This window comes from Callithrix jacchus, chromosome X (genome assembly GCF_049354715.1).
Source record: "Callithrix jacchus isolate 240 chromosome X, calJac240_pri, whole genome shotgun sequence".
NCBI lineage: Eukaryota > Metazoa > Chordata > Mammalia > Primates > Cebidae > Callithrix > Callithrix jacchus.
In genome coordinates, this window is record NC_133524.1 from 49,883,201 (window position 1) to 49,902,811 (window position 19,611).

Genomic DNA, 19,611 nt, shown 5'->3' on the forward strand with positions numbered 1-19,611 from the left:
ACAGACGAACATTAGACTGGGTGCCGTGGGTCACGCCTGTAATCCCAACAGGTTGAGGGGCCCAGGTGGGTGGATGACGAGGTCTGGAGTTCAAGACCAGCCTGGCCAAGATGGTAAAACCCCTTCTCTACGAAAAGTACGAAAATTAGGCGGGTGTGGTGGCACGGCATGTAGTCTCACGTACTGGAGAGCCTGAGGCTGAAGAATCGCTTGAACCGGGGAGGTGGAAGTGGAAGTTTGCTGAGATCCCACCACTGCACTACAGCCTGGGTGACAGAGTGTGACTGCATCTAAAAAAAAAAAAAAAGCCCCAAAACAGACCAATCTTATTTGTACCTTTGTGCGGGACGGCTGACAGCATGATGAGATTTATCATTCTACTGATTAAAAGAAAAGTATCCTTGACACTCCAGTGTGTAAGTATGTGACAGCATAATTATTTTGAAAGCATATATTGCTACGAGTGTTGGGACCCCTGCACTTTCCGCTGCTGTGGGAGCATGTCCTTGTAGGTACCTTTAGTCTGTTTTCTCAACTACGAACATGTTGGGGCCATGGGTTGTGATTGGTAAGGAATGTGTCTTGTTAGTTTCAAGATGGGAGTTGCTTTTCAAACGGTGTCACTCTGGCTGTCCTTGGCTCCTGTTTCACGGGTACCGTCACTTCTCCTTCGGCGATTCTGATGCTACAAATGATAGATGTTCGAGTAATTTCCTACAGGTCCTTGAGGTTGTATTCATTTTTCTTTCAGTCTCTTTCTCTGACTTGTTCGTGGTGAACGATCTCTTTTTGGGGTAGGTCGTTATTTCTGTTTCAGCAGGTGGTCTAAATGTCTTTCCAGGCAGTCTCCATGGTCCCAGCCCCCATGGTGAGGCCAGAGCGAGGGAGGGCCCTGGATGGGAGGGGGGTTCAGTTGAAGGTGGAGTGAGTTTTGAGGGGAGCACTATTTGAGGGATTTGAGTCCCCGAGGCGTAGGAAACAGCAGAGGGAGGTCGGATTCCGTTATCCTCAGCGGGGATGGGACTTGGGAGTTTGGGGTGTGGGGCTTGTAACGGCAGCCCTCCCTTTCCCACCCACAGCCGCGCATGCTCCTTGGGCTCCCGTCTCAGTGCGCATGTCCACTGACCGTCTTCCGGTTGGTGCGTTCGCTCGCGTGAAGAACGCCAGGCAGCTGTGAGGGTGCGGTGTCGCGTTCCTGCCATCCGGATTCTTTTTCCTCTACGGAGACTCATCTGGTAGGTCTGAAAGCAGTCCCCCGAGGCACTGAAGTGTGAGTGAGGCTGAGGAGGAGGCAGTGAGCTTCGTGGGGGTCCGGCGGGTCCTGCTGCGTGGTCTGTGGTCTCTGAGAGAGAAGGGCCTCGTGGCCCTTGAGAGACAAGGGCCTCATGGCTTCTGAAAGAGAAGGGCCTCCTTACCTCGAAAGAGCAGGGCCTGGAGGTCATCCTCCTCTTTACATGCTGCGAGGCCACCATGAGCTTTGTGGTCGTGAAGGGGCCAGGACAGCGAGGAAGGTGGGCCGCAGAAGGGAGGCGGTCCGGGGCTCAGGTGAAGCTGGGGCGAGTGCTGGGGGTGATGTTGGAGGAATGGAAGTCCTGAGGTGCCAGAAGCCCCCCTACAGGGCAGATTCCTGAGTCCTGAATGGGTCCCCGTGGGTGGGGGCGAGGGGATGGGTGCGAGGTGGAAAGTGAAGACCGGGCCTGGCATCTGGGAAGGCTGCGGGCTGCTTCGCGCCCCCTAGCATCGTGGAGAGCAGAGCGCCCGAGTGAGAAGCCACGCCAGGTCTCACCTCCACCATGGAGGGTCCGGAAACAACGGGAAGGACTGGGCGAGGCTGTGCCGTCCAAGCAAACTTGATTTGAGGGGGGTGACTGGCTCTAGTAAGTGGGAGTGTGCCACAAGCAGTAGTCAGGGGAATTGTGATTCACTAGTGTTTTCATGTGGAGTTCACTCGTGAAAGGAAACCTCATCTGAGGAGGGCGGTTCCCTTGAGCAGGGAGGTCAAGGCTTCAGCGATCTGTGACCGCGCTGCTGCACTCCAGCCTGAGCAACAGAGCGAGACCGCGCATCCAAAAGAAATTTAGAGAAAACATGTCTGCTGCGTTTTGCCACACGCCTTAAGATGATTGTTCTGCCAGCATGGCCAGCATAAGTGGCTTTGCAGGCACTTAGAAAAGGTACACGCGTCTGCTTAACTGAGGGACTTATTGTGAGAGTGTTTTCAAAAATAAATGAGAAGTTACCGTTTAGCCACGGAAGTGATCGAATATAGCTGTCCTCGCAAGTGCACGTTCCCAATCACGATTTTTTTTATTGCTGTTTTTTCAGCGAGAAATATGAGTTGGCGTGGAAGATCAACCTATCGGCCTAATCCAAGACGCCGTATAGAACCTCCTGAGATGATTGGGCGTATGCTGGTGAGTGCTTTAATGTTAATTCGATATTTTCTATTAGCAGACAGTAATATTTGTGATAATGTTGTTGCATAGGTGTATAGACACTGATAAAATTCTTTCATGCTGATAAAAATGATTATGGCGTCTCGTGAAGGGAACATTGATTCAGGTGGATTTTGTTTCTCTCTCGTGTTCTTCAGCTTTTGCCCATGACATTTTTCTCATGGTGGGCTTGTAAATGACAGATGATACACATCGTGTAATAGCTTCCAAAGTCCTTGTGGGTCACTGTTCTCACAGTAAGCTTCCTGTGGGTGGAGTAACCTTATTGGGCATGGACAATGGATTTGGAGAAATGTCTGTTTTTTGTTTTTGTTTTTCTTTTCCTCTCCTTCCTGCTGTCTCATGAAGAAGAACTGTCTTTAGTCTTAGTTATGATCAGAAATATCTGTGTATTCTGTATATGTATATATATATGTAATCTTGTATTAACAAGAAACCTGTTTTTTCTTGATTTGCAAACACACACACACACACACACACACACACACACACCCCCACACACTTTCCCTAGCCCGAGCAGTTCAGTGATGAAGAAGTGGTACCACCAAAACCTGAAGAAGGGGAACCGGCAGCTGAAAGTCAGGATCCTGTACCTGCTCAGGAGGGAGAAGATGAGGGAGCATCTTCAGGTCAAGGTGAAGGGAAAGGGAAGAAGAATGCCTGTCGTGGGGGGGATGGGGTGGGGCGTGTGTCTCATGTATTGCCACATAGCAGGCACAGGAGGAAAGGAAACAATGAAAAGAATGGCTGCAGTGGACTGAAAAAGTGAGGAGGGTATATGGTTTGCAGCTTAGCTTAGGGAAACTCCTCACTATGATGAAACATGTCCACATTATGAATAAGATCATGCAGGCTCGGAGACTGGGTTTAATCCAAGAAGAGTTGACTGGTGAATGCAAGATTTGTGCTTTGTTTCAAAGTTTGAGTCCTTCTATCATCTGTCTACGTTACTGTAAAAAGAAGTAAATAATTTTGCTGAAAATGCTTACAACTCAAATGGTTTACTGTAAGGTAGCTTAGTAGTGGCCCAGGAATAGATCCAGGTCGGAGGAGCAGGACTAGCTCTAAAAACGGAGTCACTGAACGTTGGCCACTGTTTGCTTGGATTGAAATTTTAATGTGATGGGTTTGATAAAAACTGAATGAATCGGGATACTGCCATATGTGGAGCTGCTTTAGTACGATGTTCTTTTCTTTACTATTGTTTTTCTTTTTGAGACAGAGTCTCTCGCTCTGTTGCCCAGGATGGAGTGCAGTGACGTGATCTCGGCTCATTGCAACCTGCGCCTCCTGGGTTGAAGCAGTTCTCCTGTCCTCATCCTCAGTACAGTAGCTGGGAGTATAGGCGCCCACCACCACAGGCAATTAATTTTTGTATTTTTAATAGAGACGGCATTTCACCACGTTGGTCAGGCTGCTCTTGACCTCTTCTCTTGATCTTGGGACCTGCCCGCCTCAGACTCCCAAAGTGCTGGGATTACAGGTGTGAGTCACCACGCCTGGCCGATTCAGTATGATTTTCTAATTGGGTTTAGGAGGTGATGCTATCCTCTTGTGGTTAGAAAGACCATAAAAGTAATTATTCTGAGGTCAACACGAGAGAAATAATTTCTCCTAGATAAAATAGTTTGAGGTAGGGGTGGCGGCTCACGCTTGTAATCCCAGCAGTATGGTAGGTGGATGCAGGTGGATCACCTGAGGTCAGAAGTTTGAGAACAGCCTGGCCGACGTGGTGAAACCCCATCTCTAGTAAAAATACAAAAAATTAGCTGGGCGTGGTGGTGGGCGCCTCTAATCCCAGATACTCAGGAGGCTGAGGCAGGAGAGTTACTTGATCCTGGGAGGCAGAGGTTGCAGTCAGCCAAGTTCACAGCATTGCACTCCGGCCTGGGTGACAAGAGCAAAACTCAGTCTCAAGAAAAAAAAAAAAAAGACAGTTTGAAACAAAACATTTATGTAACTCAGGTCATGGATTATTTTAGGGATTTATTTTAAAGGTTTCTCGAATATGACTGACAACAATACCCATTAATTGCTGTCCACCCGCTCCCTTATTCTCAGTGCAGGACAGTATATTTGCTGTGATTCACAAACCATGTAATTTTTGGTGCTTTGTTCTACATGGGGTTCATTTATGGACTAGTATATTTAGTACCTTTGGACAGAAATATAACTTTATTTGAAAAAGATTAAGTTTCTGTTTACCCCAATAGGTAATGGGTGTCATGAGTGTAAGATTTTCCATAGTCCTCAAGTGCATTCAGCTAATGAATCCTCAGAAATTTACATAGTAATTGTTACTGAAATCCTATCCGTGTTGTGGACTTCAGATTTCTTAGCTGATGCCCACTGCTCTTGGTAGTTTATGGCTGAATATAAGCATTGTAGAAATCCCGTGGTTTATCCTCAGATTTTCATTTAAGAGCAAGGTCTCAACGCGAGTTGAATGCCATGCACTCATAGTCTCAGCTACTTAGGAGGCTGAGCTGAGAGGATTGCTTGAGCCCCGGAGTTCAAGCCCGGAGTTCAAGCCCAGCCCGGGAAACATAGCAAGACCTTATCGCTAACAAATACATAAATAAGGATAGAAACAAAGAAATGAATACTTAAAGCTTTCATCATATAGGAAAACAAACATGCAAAGTTTGTTTCTAGTTGCTGGTAATGTTGCACACATAGGTCCTTACTGATCTGTAACATTTAAAAATAGTTAAGATGATAAATTCTATGTCGTGTGTGTGTGTGTGTGTGTGTGTGTGTGTATGTGTGTGTTTGTGTGTGTGTGTATTTTTTAAACCACAACTAAAAGAAACCTCCTGGCTTTGTAAATTCAGTGTAGTTGTCATATATTCTTCCAAGTATTTATTTGTATATTTTGAAGACATAACAATAATAGAAAATTTGCAATTTTACTACAATGAGGTCACATACTTGTCACCTAGATTTAGCAACCGTTAATAGCTTTTGCTTTATTAGTTTGATATCTGTTCCCTCCCTGTCTTACCCTGCTGCCCACACACTCACACACTCACTTATGGATATTATGTTTACTGTTCTAAATGGTCAATTGTTTAGATAAAGTTTCAGGTACTGTGGCCCTTCACCCTGTGTACTTGATTGTGTGTATATTGTCCGAACCTAGAAGAAGTCATTCCTTGGATTCTCACTGCACAAAGACCAAAATCAGCAAATTTAACAATGAGAAAATGCAGTCATTTCGCGTACAGTGTGTACTCAACTTTTGCCAGTTATTCAGACACTTGCATTGATTGATTGATTGAGAGAGAGTCTCACTGTGTTGCCCAGGCTGGAGTGCAGTAGTACGATGTTGGCTTACTGCAGCCTACCGTCTGAGGATGAAGGGATTCTCATGCCTCAGCCTTCTGAGTAGCTGGGAGTACAGTTGCCGGCCATCGCGCCTGGCTAATGTTTCTTTTTCTTTCTTTCTTTTTTTCTTCTTCTATTTTTAATACACGTGGGGTTTCACCACGTTGGCCAGGCTGGTCTTGAACTTCGGACCTCACCTGATCTGCCCATCTTGGCATCCCAGAATGATGGGGATTACAGGAGTGAGCCACTGTGCCCAGCCTAGATAATTTCCTTCATAGAATTTCTTTATATAATGCAGAGTGCAGTTCAGGATCACATGTTGCACGTACTTGTCATGTGGTTTTACTTTCCTTTAATCTGGAATGGTTCCTTAATTTTTCTTTGTCATTCCTGATGCGAACATTTTTGAGGAGGATAGACCAGTTGGTTTGTAGAATGTTCAGCAGTCTGGGCTTTTTCGTGTATGTTTCAGAGATTTTCACTCAGCGTTTATTGGTGGCTACTCGTGCCATATTAGACGTCTAAGTGCTAGGACTGTAAGTGCTATGAGAAAGCATTTCAGCCTTGAGTCATTTAATACGATAAGGACACTGAGAAGTCCAATAACAGAGAAGTGCAAAGGAGGCAACAAAGTGTTGTGAGGGCAGTCTTGGGGAAAGAAGGGGGTAATATTTTTGGAAAACCCTGTTTTCCTGTTTTCTGCTAACAGACTCCTGAAATAATGTTCCTGGGATTGTGATGAGCACATTTCTTATGACACTAGCTAAAGCCTTTATTTAATAACACCGAGAGCATGAATGTGATTTCCTTATTCATATTTCATATTTTACTGCTTGAATTGATAATTTTGTTTTAATTTTTAAGGGCCGGAGCCTGAAGCTGATAGTCAGGAAGAGGTTCACCCGAAGACTGGGTGTGAGCGTGGAGATAGTCCTGATGTCCAGGAGGTGTGCCTGCCAAATCCAGAGGAGGTGCAACCGCCAGAAGCAGGTAGGCAATTTCTGAGGCATGCAGATTGCATGGTGTCTGTTTCCAGAGTGTGATATTCTTATTCCTATTGTTTTTGAGATGGAGTCCCGCCCTGTTGCCCAGGGGGAGCGCAGTGGTGCCATCTTAGCTCACAGGAACTTCCAGCTCCCAAGTTGAAGTGATTCTCCTGCCTGAGCCTCCCGAGTAGCTGGGATTACAGGCGTTCGCCTCCCAGCCTAGCTAATTTTTGTACTTTTAGTCAAGATGGGCTTTTGTCATGTTGCACGGGCTGGTCGCGAACTCCTGACCTCAGGTGATCCACCTGCCTCGGCCCCCCAAAGTGCCGGGATTCAAGTGTGAGGCACCGCGCCGAACCGAGGATTCCATTTTTAATAACGGGGAGGTAACAATACTGCCTCCTCAATAACAGAGGTCTTCTAACATAGTAGTTATTTGCAACGTAGTTCAGCGCCCGACCTATAGCCTGTCAGATAGAGAAACACACTGAGTCAAAGTCATCTTGAATGACAACTTTTGAGTATAAATCCTCCAACCAGTGGCTCATAATTTTCATATTGTTTGTAAAGGTCTGCTTTAAACAAATACATAAGACATTTGTAACACCCATCAGTTGGTGTGAAATATTCTGAAGCCCTTGATGCAGGTTCCAATACCAGCTCTCTTACAGCATTTGTGAGATTTTGAGCGGATCCTTTAACTTCTCAACCTATCTTTGGTTACTATAAAAATAGTGAGTTTAAGTCAGATATGTTAAAATCATTTTTCATTCTGGTCCTTTCATACTGTGATCCTGACGGATAGAAGGCATAGGATACAAAGATCTTCCGTTTGCATGATTTGTTTACCATATGTCATGAAACCCTGGCCTGTGTCATCTGAAAACCTGTGAGTTCAGGTTTCATTGCTGCTAAGAAAGCGAGTGGGCACTCTGCTTCATGTTTGTTTTTCTGTGTGGAGACCTGAATGTGTATGGTTAGATCCTGTCAAATTCTGAATTCTCTGGCTTCTTCTGTTTGTTTGTTTGAGACAGAGTCTCATTCTGTCACCCATGCTGGAGTGCAGTGGTGGGATTTCAGCTAGCTGTCATCTCTGCCTCCCACACTCAAGCGATCCTCCCATCTCAGCCTCTTCAGCGGCTGGAACTACATGCACAAGCCACTGTGCCTAGTTTTTTTTTTTCTTTTTTTTAATTCACTATAGAGATGAGGTCTCACTATGTTGCTAAGCCTGGGATTGTCTGGCTCTTAATGAATAATTGGTTTTTAAATCTTTTCCCAAAGAAACCTTGCGTGACTGGGTTATCAAATGGCTAGAGACGGTTTAGTTTCTATCATCTGTGGCATGTTGATCAGTGATGCTCAGCATCGGTGTGGGTAGGAAGATGCCTGTGTTAAGCACGCTCCCTGCCCCACTGTCAGTCTTTATGAGCCACTATTTCTAATAAGACTGTAGACACATAGATGATATAATCAGCTCTAATCATATCAAATGTTATATGTAAGGTTCAACTTTTTGGACATGAGTTGATAAAATCTGAAGTTTAAATACCATGACTTTAATACTTCCTGAGTAATCAACTGAAGTATGTTTTACACATGTGTTTTCCAAATTACTGACTGTGAATTATAAGTGCTTCTGAGTTTAAAGGACGCACTCGATGTTTAGGGAGGAAATTACCCTTAAGTTCTGCAGATGTACCCTCAGAGTGTGTACAGAGGTTTAATTGGATGTAAGACACAGGATCACGCTTCGGGTTCTGTTTGTAGCCCATTTTCGAAAACCCAAAGTGTAATGTGCTTTGTATGCCTTTGGGGTCACCTAAATTATCTGTTGCTAAGTCATGTTCCCAACTGTTGTGTTTCTGGTACAGGTGGAAAGCAATCACAGTGTTAAAAGAAGACACGCTGAAATGATGGAGGCTGCTTTGAAGTTGGGAAGTTGTTCGTTAACGTTCTCTCAATAAAGCTATACAGCCCTTTGCAATGAAGTCTTTCGCATCTTGTGTGAACTTTATTTCTAGGTATTCGGTGCTGTCAAATATCTATCGTTCTTTGGAATTTGATATTCTAACTGTTTGTGCTGGTATGTAGAGACCCAATACTTATATATGGAGTTTTCTGTCCAGCACCCTGTTAAATATGCGTATGAATTCTAAAAGTTTACTTCTAGATCCTTTACAGTCTTCAACATGCAGAGTCATATCATCTTTGGATAAGAGTAGTTGCGTTTTTTTTTCCTATTTCCTTTTGTGTTTTTTGAGAGACGGGTTTTGATATGTTTCCCAGGTCTGTTCTTGAACTCCTGAGTGCAAGTGATGCACCCGCTTTGGCCTCCCACAGTGCTGGGATCGTAGGCGTGGGGCACTGCACCGGGTCTGTTGCTGCCATTTGAAGAGTTTGATTTCCTCTTCTGATTTCTTGGCAGACCCACCTGGGGTACAGTGGTGATAGTGGACATCCTAGTCTTATCCGTGATGAGAAATGGAAATATTTCTCCATCGTGTTTACCGTAGTATTTTTGTAGATGGACTTTATCAGAGTAAGTTATTCCATTCTGTTCTAATTTTTTGAGAGTATTCATTTTGAATAGATGCTGAGTTTCATCAAACGGTGCATCTATTTCGATTATCACAGCATTTTTCCCATTAATCTGTTACTGCAGTGCATTAGGTTGATACATTGGTACTTTTTATTTCCTACTGAAAAAAATTGAGACAGGATCTCACTGTGTCACCCAGGCTGGAGTGCAGTGGTGTTATCCGAGCTCACTGCAGCCTTGACCTTCTGGGCTCAAGCAATAACCGCACCTCAGTCTCCTGAGTAGCTGTGAGAGTAGGTACATGCCACCACGCCCAGCTTCCTTTTCTCTGCTTTGTTTTGTTTTTTTTTTTCTTGTGGTAGTGATGAGATTTTGCCACATTGCATAGGCTGGTCTCAAACTCCTGAGCTCAGGCGATCTGCCCAGCTCAGCCTTCCAAAAGAGTAGGATTACAGCACAGAGCCTTGGCCTGGCAAGGGTTTTCTTATCTCAGGGTTTTATTCATGTACAGACGAACATTAGACTGGGTGCCGTGGGTCACGCCTGTAATCCCAACAGGTTGAGGGGCCCAGGTGGGTGGATGACGAGGTCTGGAGTTCAAGACCAGCCTGGCCAAGATGGTAAAACCCCTTCTCTACGAAAAGTACGAAAATTAGGCGGGTGTGGTGGCACGGCATGTAGTCTCACGTACTGGAGAGCCTGAGGCTGAAGAATCGCTTGAACCGGGGAGGTGGAAGTGGAAGTTTGCTGAGATCCCACCACTGCACTACAGCCTGGGTGACAGAGTGTGACTGCATCTAAAAAAAAAAAAAAAGCCCCAAAACAGACCAATCTTATTTGTACCTTTGTGCGGGACGGCTGACAGCATGATGAGATTTATCATTCTACTGATTAAAAGAAAAGTATCCTTGACACTCCAGTGTGTAAGTATGTGACAGCATAATTATTTTGAAAGCATATATTGCTACGAGTGTTGGGACCCCTGCACTTTCCGCTGCTGTGGGAGCATGTCCTTGTAGGTACCTTTAGTCTGTTTTCTCAACTACGAACATGTTGGGGCCATGGGTTGTGATTGGTAAGGAATGTGTCTTGTTAGTTTCAAGATGGGAGTTGCTTTTCAAACGGTGTCACTCTGGCTGTCCTTGGCTCCTGTTTCACGGGTACCGTCACTTCTCCTTCGGCGATTCTGATGCTACAAATGATAGATGTTCGAGTAATTTCCTACAGGTCCTTGAGGTTGTATTCATTTTTCTTTCAGTCTCTTTCTCTGACTTGTTCGTGGTGAACGATCTCTTTTTGGGGTAGGTCGTTATTTCTGTTTCAGCAGGTGGTCTAAATGTCTTTCCAGGCAGTCTCCATGGTCCCAGCCCCCATGGTGAGGCCAGAGCGAGGGAGGGCCCTGGATGGGAGGGGGGTTCAGTTGAAGGTGGAGTGAGTTTTGAGGGGAGCACTATTTGAGGGATTTGAGTCCCCGAGGCGTAGGAAACAGCAGAGGGAGGTCGGATTCCGTTATCCTCAGCGGGGATGGGACTTGGGAGTTTGGGGTGTGGGGCTTGTAACGGCAGCCCTCCCTTTCCCACCCACAGCCGCGCATGCTCCTTGGGCTCCCGTCTCAGTGCGCATGTCCACTGACCGTCTTCCGGTTGGTGCGTTCGCTCGCGTGAAGAACGCCAGGCAGCTGTGAGGGTGCGGTGTCGCGTTCCTGCCATCCGGATTCTTTTTCCTCTACGGAGACTCATCTGGTAGGTCTGAAAGCAGTCCCCCGAGGCACTGAAGTGTGAGTGAGGCTGAGGAGGAGGCAGTGAGCTTCGTGGGGGTCCGGCGGGTCCTGCTGCGTGGTCTGTGGTCTCTGAGAGAGAAGGGCCTCGTGGCCCTTGAGAGACAAGGGCCTCATGGCTTCTGAAAGAGAAGGGCCTCCTTACCTCGAAAGAGCAGGGCCTGGAGGTCATCCTCCTCTTTACATGCTGCGAGGCCACCATGAGCTTTGTGGTCGTGAAGGGGCCAGGACAGCGAGGAAGGTGGGCCGCAGAAGGGAGGCGGTCCGGGGCTCAGGTGAAGCTGGGGCGAGTGCTGGGGGTGATGTTGGAGGAATGGAAGTCCTGAGGTGCCAGAAGCCCCCCTACAGGGCAGATTCCTGAGTCCTGAATGGGTCCCCGTGGGTGGGGGCGAGGGGATGGGTGCGAGGTGGAAAGTGAAGACCGGGCCTGGCATCTGGGAAGGCTGCGGGCTGCTTCGCGCCCCCTAGCATCGTGGAGAGCAGAGCGCCCGAGTGAGAAGCCACGCCAGGTCTCACCTCCACCATGGAGGGTCCGGAAACAACGGGAAGGACTGGGCGAGGCTGTGCCGTCCAAGCAAACTTGATTTGAGGGGGGTGACTGGCTCTAGTAAGTGGGAGTGTGCCACAAGCAGTAGTCAGGGGAATTGTGATTCACTAGTGTTTTCATGTGGAGTTCACTCGTGAAAGGAAACCTCATCTGAGGAGGGCGGTTCCCTTGAGCAGGGAGGTCAAGGCTTCAGCGATCTGTGACCGCGCTGCTGCACTCCAGCCTGAGCAACAGAGCGAGACCGCGCATCCAAAAGAAATTTAGAGAAAACATGTCTGCTGCGTTTTGCCACACGCCTTAAGATGATTGTTCTGCCAGCATGGCCAGCATAAGTGGCTTTGCAGGCACTTAGAAAAGGTACACGCGTCTGCTTAACTGAGGGACTTATTGTGAGAGTGTTTTCAAAAATAAATGAGAAGTTACCGTTTAGCCACGGAAGTGATCGAATATAGCTGTCCTCGCAAGTGCACGTTCCCAATCACGATTTTTTTTATTGCTGTTTTTTCAGCGAGAAATATGAGTTGGCGTGGAAGATCAACCTATCGGCCTAATCCAAGACGCCGTATAGAACCTCCTGAGATGATTGGGCGTATGCTGGTGAGTGCTTTAATGTTAATTCGATATTTTCTATTAGCAGACAGTAATATTTGTGATAATGTTGTTGCATAGGTGTATAGACACTGATAAAATTCTTTCATGCTGATAAAAATGATTATGGCGTCTCGTGAAGGGAACATTGATTCAGGTGGATTTTGTTTCTCTCTCGTGTTCTTCAGCTTTTGCCCATGACATTTTTCTCATGGTGGGCTTGTAAATGACAGATGATACACATCGTGTAATAGCTTCCAAAGTCCTTGTGGGTCACTGTTCTCACAGTAAGCTTCCTGTGGGTGGAGTAACCTTATTGGGCATGGACAATGGATTTGGAGAAATGTCTGTTTTTTGTTTTTGTTTTTCTTTTCCTCTCCTTCCTGCTGTCTCATGAAGAAGAACTGTCTTTAGTCTTAGTTATGATCAGAAATATCTGTGTATTCTGTATATGTATATATATATGTAATCTTGTATTAACAAGAAACCTGTTTTTTCTTGATTTGCAAACACACACACACACACACACACACACACACACACCCCCACACACTTTCCCTAGCCCGAGCAGTTCAGTGATGAAGAAGTGGTACCACCAAAACCTGAAGAAGGGGAACCGGCAGCTGAAAGTCAGGATCCTGTACCTGCTCAGGAGGGAGAAGATGAGGGAGCATCTTCAGGTCAAGGTGAAGGGAAAGGGAAGAAGAATGCCTGTCGTGGGGGGGATGGGGTGGGGCGTGTGTCTCATGTATTGCCACATAGCAGGCACAGGAGGAAAGGAAACAATGAAAAGAATGGCTGCAGTGGACTGAAAAAGTGAGGAGGGTATATGGTTTGCAGCTTAGCTTAGGGAAACTCCTCACTATGATGAAACATGTCCACGTTATGAATAAGATCATGCAGGCTCGGAGACTGGGTTTAATCCAAGAAGAGTTGACTGGTGAATGCAAGATTTGTGCTTTGTTTCAAAGTTTGAGTCCTTCTATCATCTGTCTACGTTACTGTAAAAAGAAGTAAATAATTTTGCTGAAAATGCTTACAACTCAAATGGTTTACTGTAAGGTAGCTTAGTAGTGGCCCAGGAATAGATCCAGGTCGGAGGAGCAGGACTAGCTCTAAAAACGGAGTCACTGAACGTTGGCCACTGTTTGCTTGGATTGAAATTTTAATGTGATGGGTTTGATAAAAACTGAATGAATCGGGATACTGCCATATGTGGAGCTGCTTTAGTACGATGTTCTTTTCTTTATTATTGTTTTTCTTTTTGAGACAGAGTCTCTCGCTCTGTTGCCCAGGATGGAGTGCAGTGACGTGATCTCGGCTCATTGCAACCTGCGCCTCCTGGGTTGAAGCAGTTCTCCTGTCCTCATCCTCAGTACAGTAGCTGGGAGTATAGGCGCCCACCACCACAGGCAATTAATTTTTGTATTTTTAATAGAGACGGCATTTCACCACGTTGGTCAGGCTGCTCTTGACCTCTTCTCTTGATCTTGGGACCTGCCCGCCTCAGACTCCCAAAGTGCTGGGATTACAGGTGTGAGTCACCACGCCTGGCCGATTCAGTATGATTTTCTAATTGGGTTTAGGAGGTGATGCTATCCTCTTGTGGTTAGAAAGACCATAAAAGTAATTATTCTGAGGTCAACACGAGAGAAATAATTTCTCCTAGATAAAATAGTTTGAGGTAGGGGTGGCGGCTCACGCTTGTAATCCCAGCAGTATGGTAGGTGGATGCAGGTGGATCACCTGAGGTCAGAAGTTTGAGAACAGCCTGGCCGACGTGGTGAAACCCCATCTCTAGTAAAAATACAAAAAATTAGCTGGGCGTGGTGGTGGGCGCCTCTAATCCCAGATACTCAGGAGGCTGAGGCAGGAGAGTTACTTGATCCTGGGAGGCAGAGGTTGCAGTCAGCCAAGTTCACAGCATTGCACTCCGGCCTGGGTGACAAGAGCAAAACTCAGTCTCAAGAAAAAAAAAAAAAAGACAGTTTGAAACAAAACATTTATGTAACTCAGGTCATGGATTATTTTAGGGATTTATTTTAAAGGTTTCTCGAATATGACTGACAACAATACCCATTAATTGCTGTCCACCCGCTCCCTTATTCTCAGTGCAGGACAGTATATTTGCTGTGATTCACAAACCATGTAATTTTTGGTGCTTTGTTCTACATGGGGTTCATTTATGGACTAGTATATTTAGTACCTTTGGACAGAAATATAACTTTATTTGAAAAAGATTAAGTTTCTGTTTACCCCAATAGGTAATGGGTGTCATGAGTGTAAGATTTTCCATAGTCCTCAAGTGCATTCAGCTAATGAATCCTCAGAAATTTACATAGTAATTGTTACTGAAATCCTATCCGTGTTGTGGACTTCAGATTTCTTAGCTGATGCCCACTGCTCTTGGTAGTTTATGGCTGAATATAAGCATTGTAGAAATCCCGTGGTTTATCCTCAGATTTTCATTTAAGAGCAAGGTCTCAACGCGAGTTGAATGCCATGCACTCATAGTCTCAGCTACTTAGGAGGCTGAGCTGAGAGGATTGCTTGAGCCCCGGAGTTCAAGCCCGGAGTTCAAGCCCAGCCCGGGAAACATAGCAAGACCTTATCGCTAACAAATACATAAATAAGGATAGAAACAAAGAAATGAATACTTAAAGCTTTCATCATATAGGAAAACAAACATGCAAAGTTTGTTTCTAGTTGCTGGTAATGTTGCACACATAGGTCCTTACTGATCTGTAACATTTAAAAATAGTTAAGATGATAAATTCTATGTCGTGTGTGTGTGTGTGTGTGTGTGTGTATGTGTGTGTTTGTGTGTGTGTGTATTTTTTAAACCACAACTAAAAGAAACCTCCTGGCTTTGTAAATTCAGTGTAGTTGTCATATATTCTTCCAAGTATTTATTTGTATATTTTGAAGACATAACAATAATAGAAAATTTGCAATTTTACTACAATGAGGTCACATACTTGTCACCTAGATTTAGCAACCGTTAATAGCTTTTGCTTTATTAGTTTGATATCTGTTCCCTCCCTGTCTTACCCTGCTGCCCACACACTCACACACTCACTTATGGATATTATGTTTACTGTTCTAAATGGTCAATTGTTTAGATAAAGTTTCAGGTACTGTGGCCCTTCACCCTGTGTACTTGATTGTGTGTATATTGTCCGAACCTAGAAGAAGTCATTCCTTGGATTCTCACTGCACAAAGACCAAAATCAGCAAATTTAACAATGAGAAAATGCAGTCATTTCGCGTACAGTGTGTACTCAACTTTTGCCAGTTATTCAGACACTTGCATTGATTGATTGATTGATTGATTGATTGAGAGAGAGTCTCACTGTGTTGCCCAGGCTGGAGTGCAGTAGTACGATGTTGGCTTACTGCAGCCTACCGTCTGAGGATGAAGGGATTCTCATGCCTCAGCCTTCTGAGTAGCTGGGAGTACAGTTGCCGGCCATCGCGCCTGGCTAATGTTTCTTTTTCTTTCTTTCTTTTTTTCTTCTTCTATTTTTAATACACGTGGGGTTTCACCACGTTGGCCAGGCTGGTCTTGAACTTCGGACCTCACCTGATCTGCCCATCTTGGCATCCCAGAATGATGGGGATTACAGGAGTGAGCCACTGTGCCCAGCCTAGATAATTTCCTTCATAGAATTTCTTTATATAATGCAGAGTGCAGTTCAGGATCACATGTTGCACGTACTTGTCATGTGGTTTTACTTTCCTTTAATCTGGAATGGTTCCTTAATTTTTCTTTGTCATTCCTGATGCGAACATTTTTGAGGAGGATAGACCAGTTGGTTTGTAGAATGTTCAGCAGTCTGGGCTTTTTCGTGTATGTTTCAGAGATTTTCACTCAGCGTTTATTGGTGGCTACTCGTGCCATATTAGACGTCTAAGTGCTAGGACTGTAAGTGCTATGAGAAAGCATTTCAGCCTTGAGTCATTTAATACGATAAGGACACTGAGAAGTCCAATAACAGAGAAGTGCAAAGGAGGCAACAAAGTGTTGTGAGGGCAGTCTTGGGGAAAGAAGGGGGTAATATTTTTGGAAAACCCTGTTTTCCTGTTTTCTGCTAACAGACTCCTGAAATAATGTTCCTGGGATTGTGATGAGCACATTTCTTATGACACTAGCTAAAGCCTTTATTTAATAACACCGAGAGCATGAATGTGATTTCCTTATTCATATTTCATATTTTACTGCTTGAATTGATAATTTTGTTTTAATTTTTAAGGGCCGGAGCCTGAAGCTGATAGTCAGGAAGAGGTTCACCCGAAGACTGGGTGTGAGCGTGGAGATAGTCCTGATGTCCAGGAGGTGTGCCTGCCAAATCCAGAGGAGGTGCAACCGCCAGAAGCAGGTAGGCAATTTCTGAGGCATGCAGATTGCATGGTGTCTGTTTCCAGAGTGTGATATTCTTATTCCTATTGTTTTTGAGATGGAGTCCCGCCCTGTTGCCCAGGGGGAGCGCAGTGGTGCCATCTTAGCTCACAGGAACTTCCAGCTCCCAAGTTGAAGTGATTCTCCTGCCTGAGCCTCCCGAGTAGCTGGGATTACAGGCGTTCGCCTCCCAGCCTAGCTAATTTTTGTACTTTTAGTCAAGATGGGCTTTTGTCATGTTGCACGGGCTGGTCGCGAACTCCTGACCTCAGGTGATCCACCTGCCTCGGCCCCCCAAAGTGCCGGGATTCAAGTGTGAGGCACCGCGCCGAACCGAGGATTCCATTTTTAATAACGGGGAGGTAACAATACTGCCTCCTCAATAACAGAGGTCTTCTAACATAGTAGTTATTTGCAACGTAGTTCAGCGCCCGACCTATAGCCTGTCAGATAGAGAAACACACTGAGTCAAAGTCATCTTGAATGACAACTTTTGAGTATAAATCCTCCAACCAGTGGCTCATAATTTTCATATTGTTTGTAAAGGTCTGCTTTAAACAAATACATAAGACATTTGTAACACCCATCAGTTGGTGTGAAATATTCTGAAGCCCTTGATGCAGGTTCCAATACCAGCTCTCTTACAGCATTTGTGAGATTTTGAGCGGATCCTTTAACTTCTCAACCTATCTTTGGTTACTATAAAAATAGTGAGTTTAAGTCAGATATGTTAAAATCATTTTTCATTCTGGTCCTTTCATACTGTGATCCTGACGGATAGAAGGCATAGGATACAAAGATCTTCCGTTTGCATGATTTGTTTACCATATGTCATGAAACCCTGGCCTGTGTCATCTGAAAACCTGTGAGTTCAGGTTTCATTGCTGCTAAGAAAGCGAGTGGGCACTCTGCTTCATGTTTGTTTTTCTGTGTGGAGACCTGAATGTGTATGGTTAGATCCTGTCAAATTCTGAATTCTCTGGCTTCTTCTGTTTGTTTGTTTGAGACAGAGTCTCATTCTGTCACCCATGCTGGAGTGCAGTGGTGGGATTTCAGCTAGCTGTCATCTCTGCCTCCCACACTCAAGCGATCCTCCCATCTCAGCCTCTTCAGCGGCTGGAACTACATGCACAAGCCACTGTGCCTAGTTTTTTTTTTTCTTTTTTTTAATTCACTATAGAGATGAGGTCTCACTATGTTGCTAAGCCTGGGATTGTCTGGCTCTTAATGAATAATTGGTTTTTAAATCTTTTCCCAAAGAAACCTTGCGTGACTGGGTTATCAAATGGCTAGAGACGGTTTAGTTTCTATCATCTGTGGCATGTTGATCAGTGATGCTCAGCATCGGTGTGGGTAGGAAGATGCCTGTGTTAAGCACGCTCCCTGCCCCACTGTCAGTCTTTATGAGCCACTATTTCTAATAAGACTGTAGACACATAGATGATATAATCAGCTCTAATCATATCAAATGTTATATGTAAGGTTCAACTTTTTGGACATGAGTTGATAAAATCTGAAGTTTAAATACCATGACTTTAATACTTCCTGAGTAATCAACTGAAGTATGTTTTACACATGTGTTTTCCAAATTACTGACTGTGAATTATAAGTGCTTCTGAGTTTAAAGGACGCACTCGATGTTTAGGGAGGAAATTACCCTTAAGTTCTGCAGATGTACCCTCAGAGTGTGTACAGAGGTTTAATTGGATGTAAGACACAGGATCACGCTTCGGGTTCTGTTTGTAGCCCATTTTCGAAAACCCAAAGTGTAATGTGCTTTGTATGCCTTTGGGGTCACCTAAATTATCTGTTGCTAAGTCATGTTCCCAACTGTTGTGTTTCTGGTACAGGTGGAAAGCAATCACAGTGTTAAAAGAAGACACGCTGAAATGATGGAGGCTGCTTTGAAGTTGGGAAGTTGTTCGTTAACGTTCTCTCAATAAAGCTATACAGCCCTTTGCAATGAAGTCTTTCGCATCTTGTGTGAACTTTATTTCTAGGTATTCGGTGCTGTCAAATATCTATCGTTCTTTGGAATTTGATATTCTAACTGTTTGTGCTGGTATGTAGAGACCCAATACTTATATATGGAGTTTTCTGTCCAGCACCCTGTTAAATATGCGTATGAATTCTAAAAGTTTACTTCTAGATCCTTTACAGTCTTCAACATGCAGAGTCATATCATCTTTGGATAAGAGTAGTTGCGTTTTTTTTTCCTATTTCCTTTTGTGTTTTTTGAGAGACGGGTTTTGATATGTTTCCCAGGTCTGTTCTTGAACTCCTGAGTGCAAGTGATGCACCCGCTTTGGCCTCCCACAGTGCTGGGATCGTAGGCGTGGGGCACTGCACCGGGTCTGTTGCTGCCATTTGAAGAGTTTGATTTCCTCTTCTGATTTCTTGGCAGACCCACCTGGGGTACAGTGGTGATAGTGGACATCCTAGTCTTATCCGTGATGAGAAATGGAAATATTTCTCCATCGTGTTTACCGTAGTATTTTTGTAGATGGACTTTATCAGAGTAAGTTATTCCATTCTGTTCTAATTTTTTGAGAGTATTCATTTTGAATAGATGCTGAGTTTCATCAAACGGTGCATCTATTTCGATTATCACAGCATTTTTCCCATTAATCTGTTACTGCAGTGCATTAGGTTGATACATTGGTACTTTTTATTTCCTACTGAAAAAAATTGAGACAGGATCTCACTGTGTCACCCAGGCTGGAGTGCAGTGGTGTTATCCGAGCTCACTGCAGCCTTGACCTTCTGGGCTCAAGCAATAACCGCACCTCAGTCTCCTGAGTAGCTGTGAGAGTAGGTACATGCCACCACGCCCAGCTTCCTTTTCTCTGCTTTTTTTTGTTTTTTTTTTTTCTTGTGGTAGTGATGAGATTTTGCCACATTGCATAGGCTGGTCTCAAACTCCTGAGCTCAGGCGATCTGCCCAGCTCAGCCTTCCAAAAGAGTAGGATTACAGCACAGAGCCTTG

The 19,611-nt window shown here is 44.8% G+C and overlaps 2 protein-coding genes across 4 annotated transcripts; both read left to right on the forward strand.

The window, feature by feature from the left end:
* Positions 1–1,138: 1,138 nt before the first annotated feature.
* Positions 1,139–8,763, forward strand: LOC128930644 (G antigen 10-like). Of its 2 annotated transcripts, none has more exons than XM_054251016.2 (5): positions 1,139–1,235; positions 2,326–2,414; positions 2,968–3,091; positions 6,651–6,776; positions 8,647–8,763. In XM_054251016.2, exons 2-5 carry the CDS (start codon positions 2,334–2,336, stop codon positions 8,667–8,669), a joined length of 354 nt encoding a protein of 117 aa, XP_054106991.1. In that variant the 5' UTR covers positions 1,139–1,235; positions 2,326–2,333; the 3' UTR covers positions 8,670–8,763. The 2 variants fall into 2 exon arrangements, with proteins under 2 accessions (XP_054106991.1, XP_054106992.1); XM_054251017.2 differs by lacking the exon at positions 1,139–1,235 and adding an exon at positions 2,031–2,174.
* A 2,196-nt stretch (positions 8,764–10,959) lies between these two features.
* Positions 10,960–18,592, forward strand: LOC100386748 (G antigen 10). Of its 2 annotated transcripts, none has more exons than XM_008989283.4 (5): positions 10,960–11,056; positions 12,147–12,235; positions 12,789–12,912; positions 16,480–16,605; positions 18,476–18,592. In XM_008989283.4, the coding sequence occupies exons 2-5, from the start codon at positions 12,155–12,157 to the stop codon at positions 18,496–18,498; spliced, it is 354 nt and encodes a 117-aa protein (XP_008987531.1). In that variant the 5' UTR covers positions 10,960–11,056; positions 12,147–12,154; the 3' UTR covers positions 18,499–18,592. The 2 variants fall into 2 exon arrangements, with proteins under 2 accessions (XP_008987531.1, XP_017823875.1); XM_017968386.4 differs by lacking the exon at positions 10,960–11,056 and adding an exon at positions 11,852–11,995.
* The last annotated feature ends 1,019 nt before the right edge of the window (positions 18,593–19,611 follow it).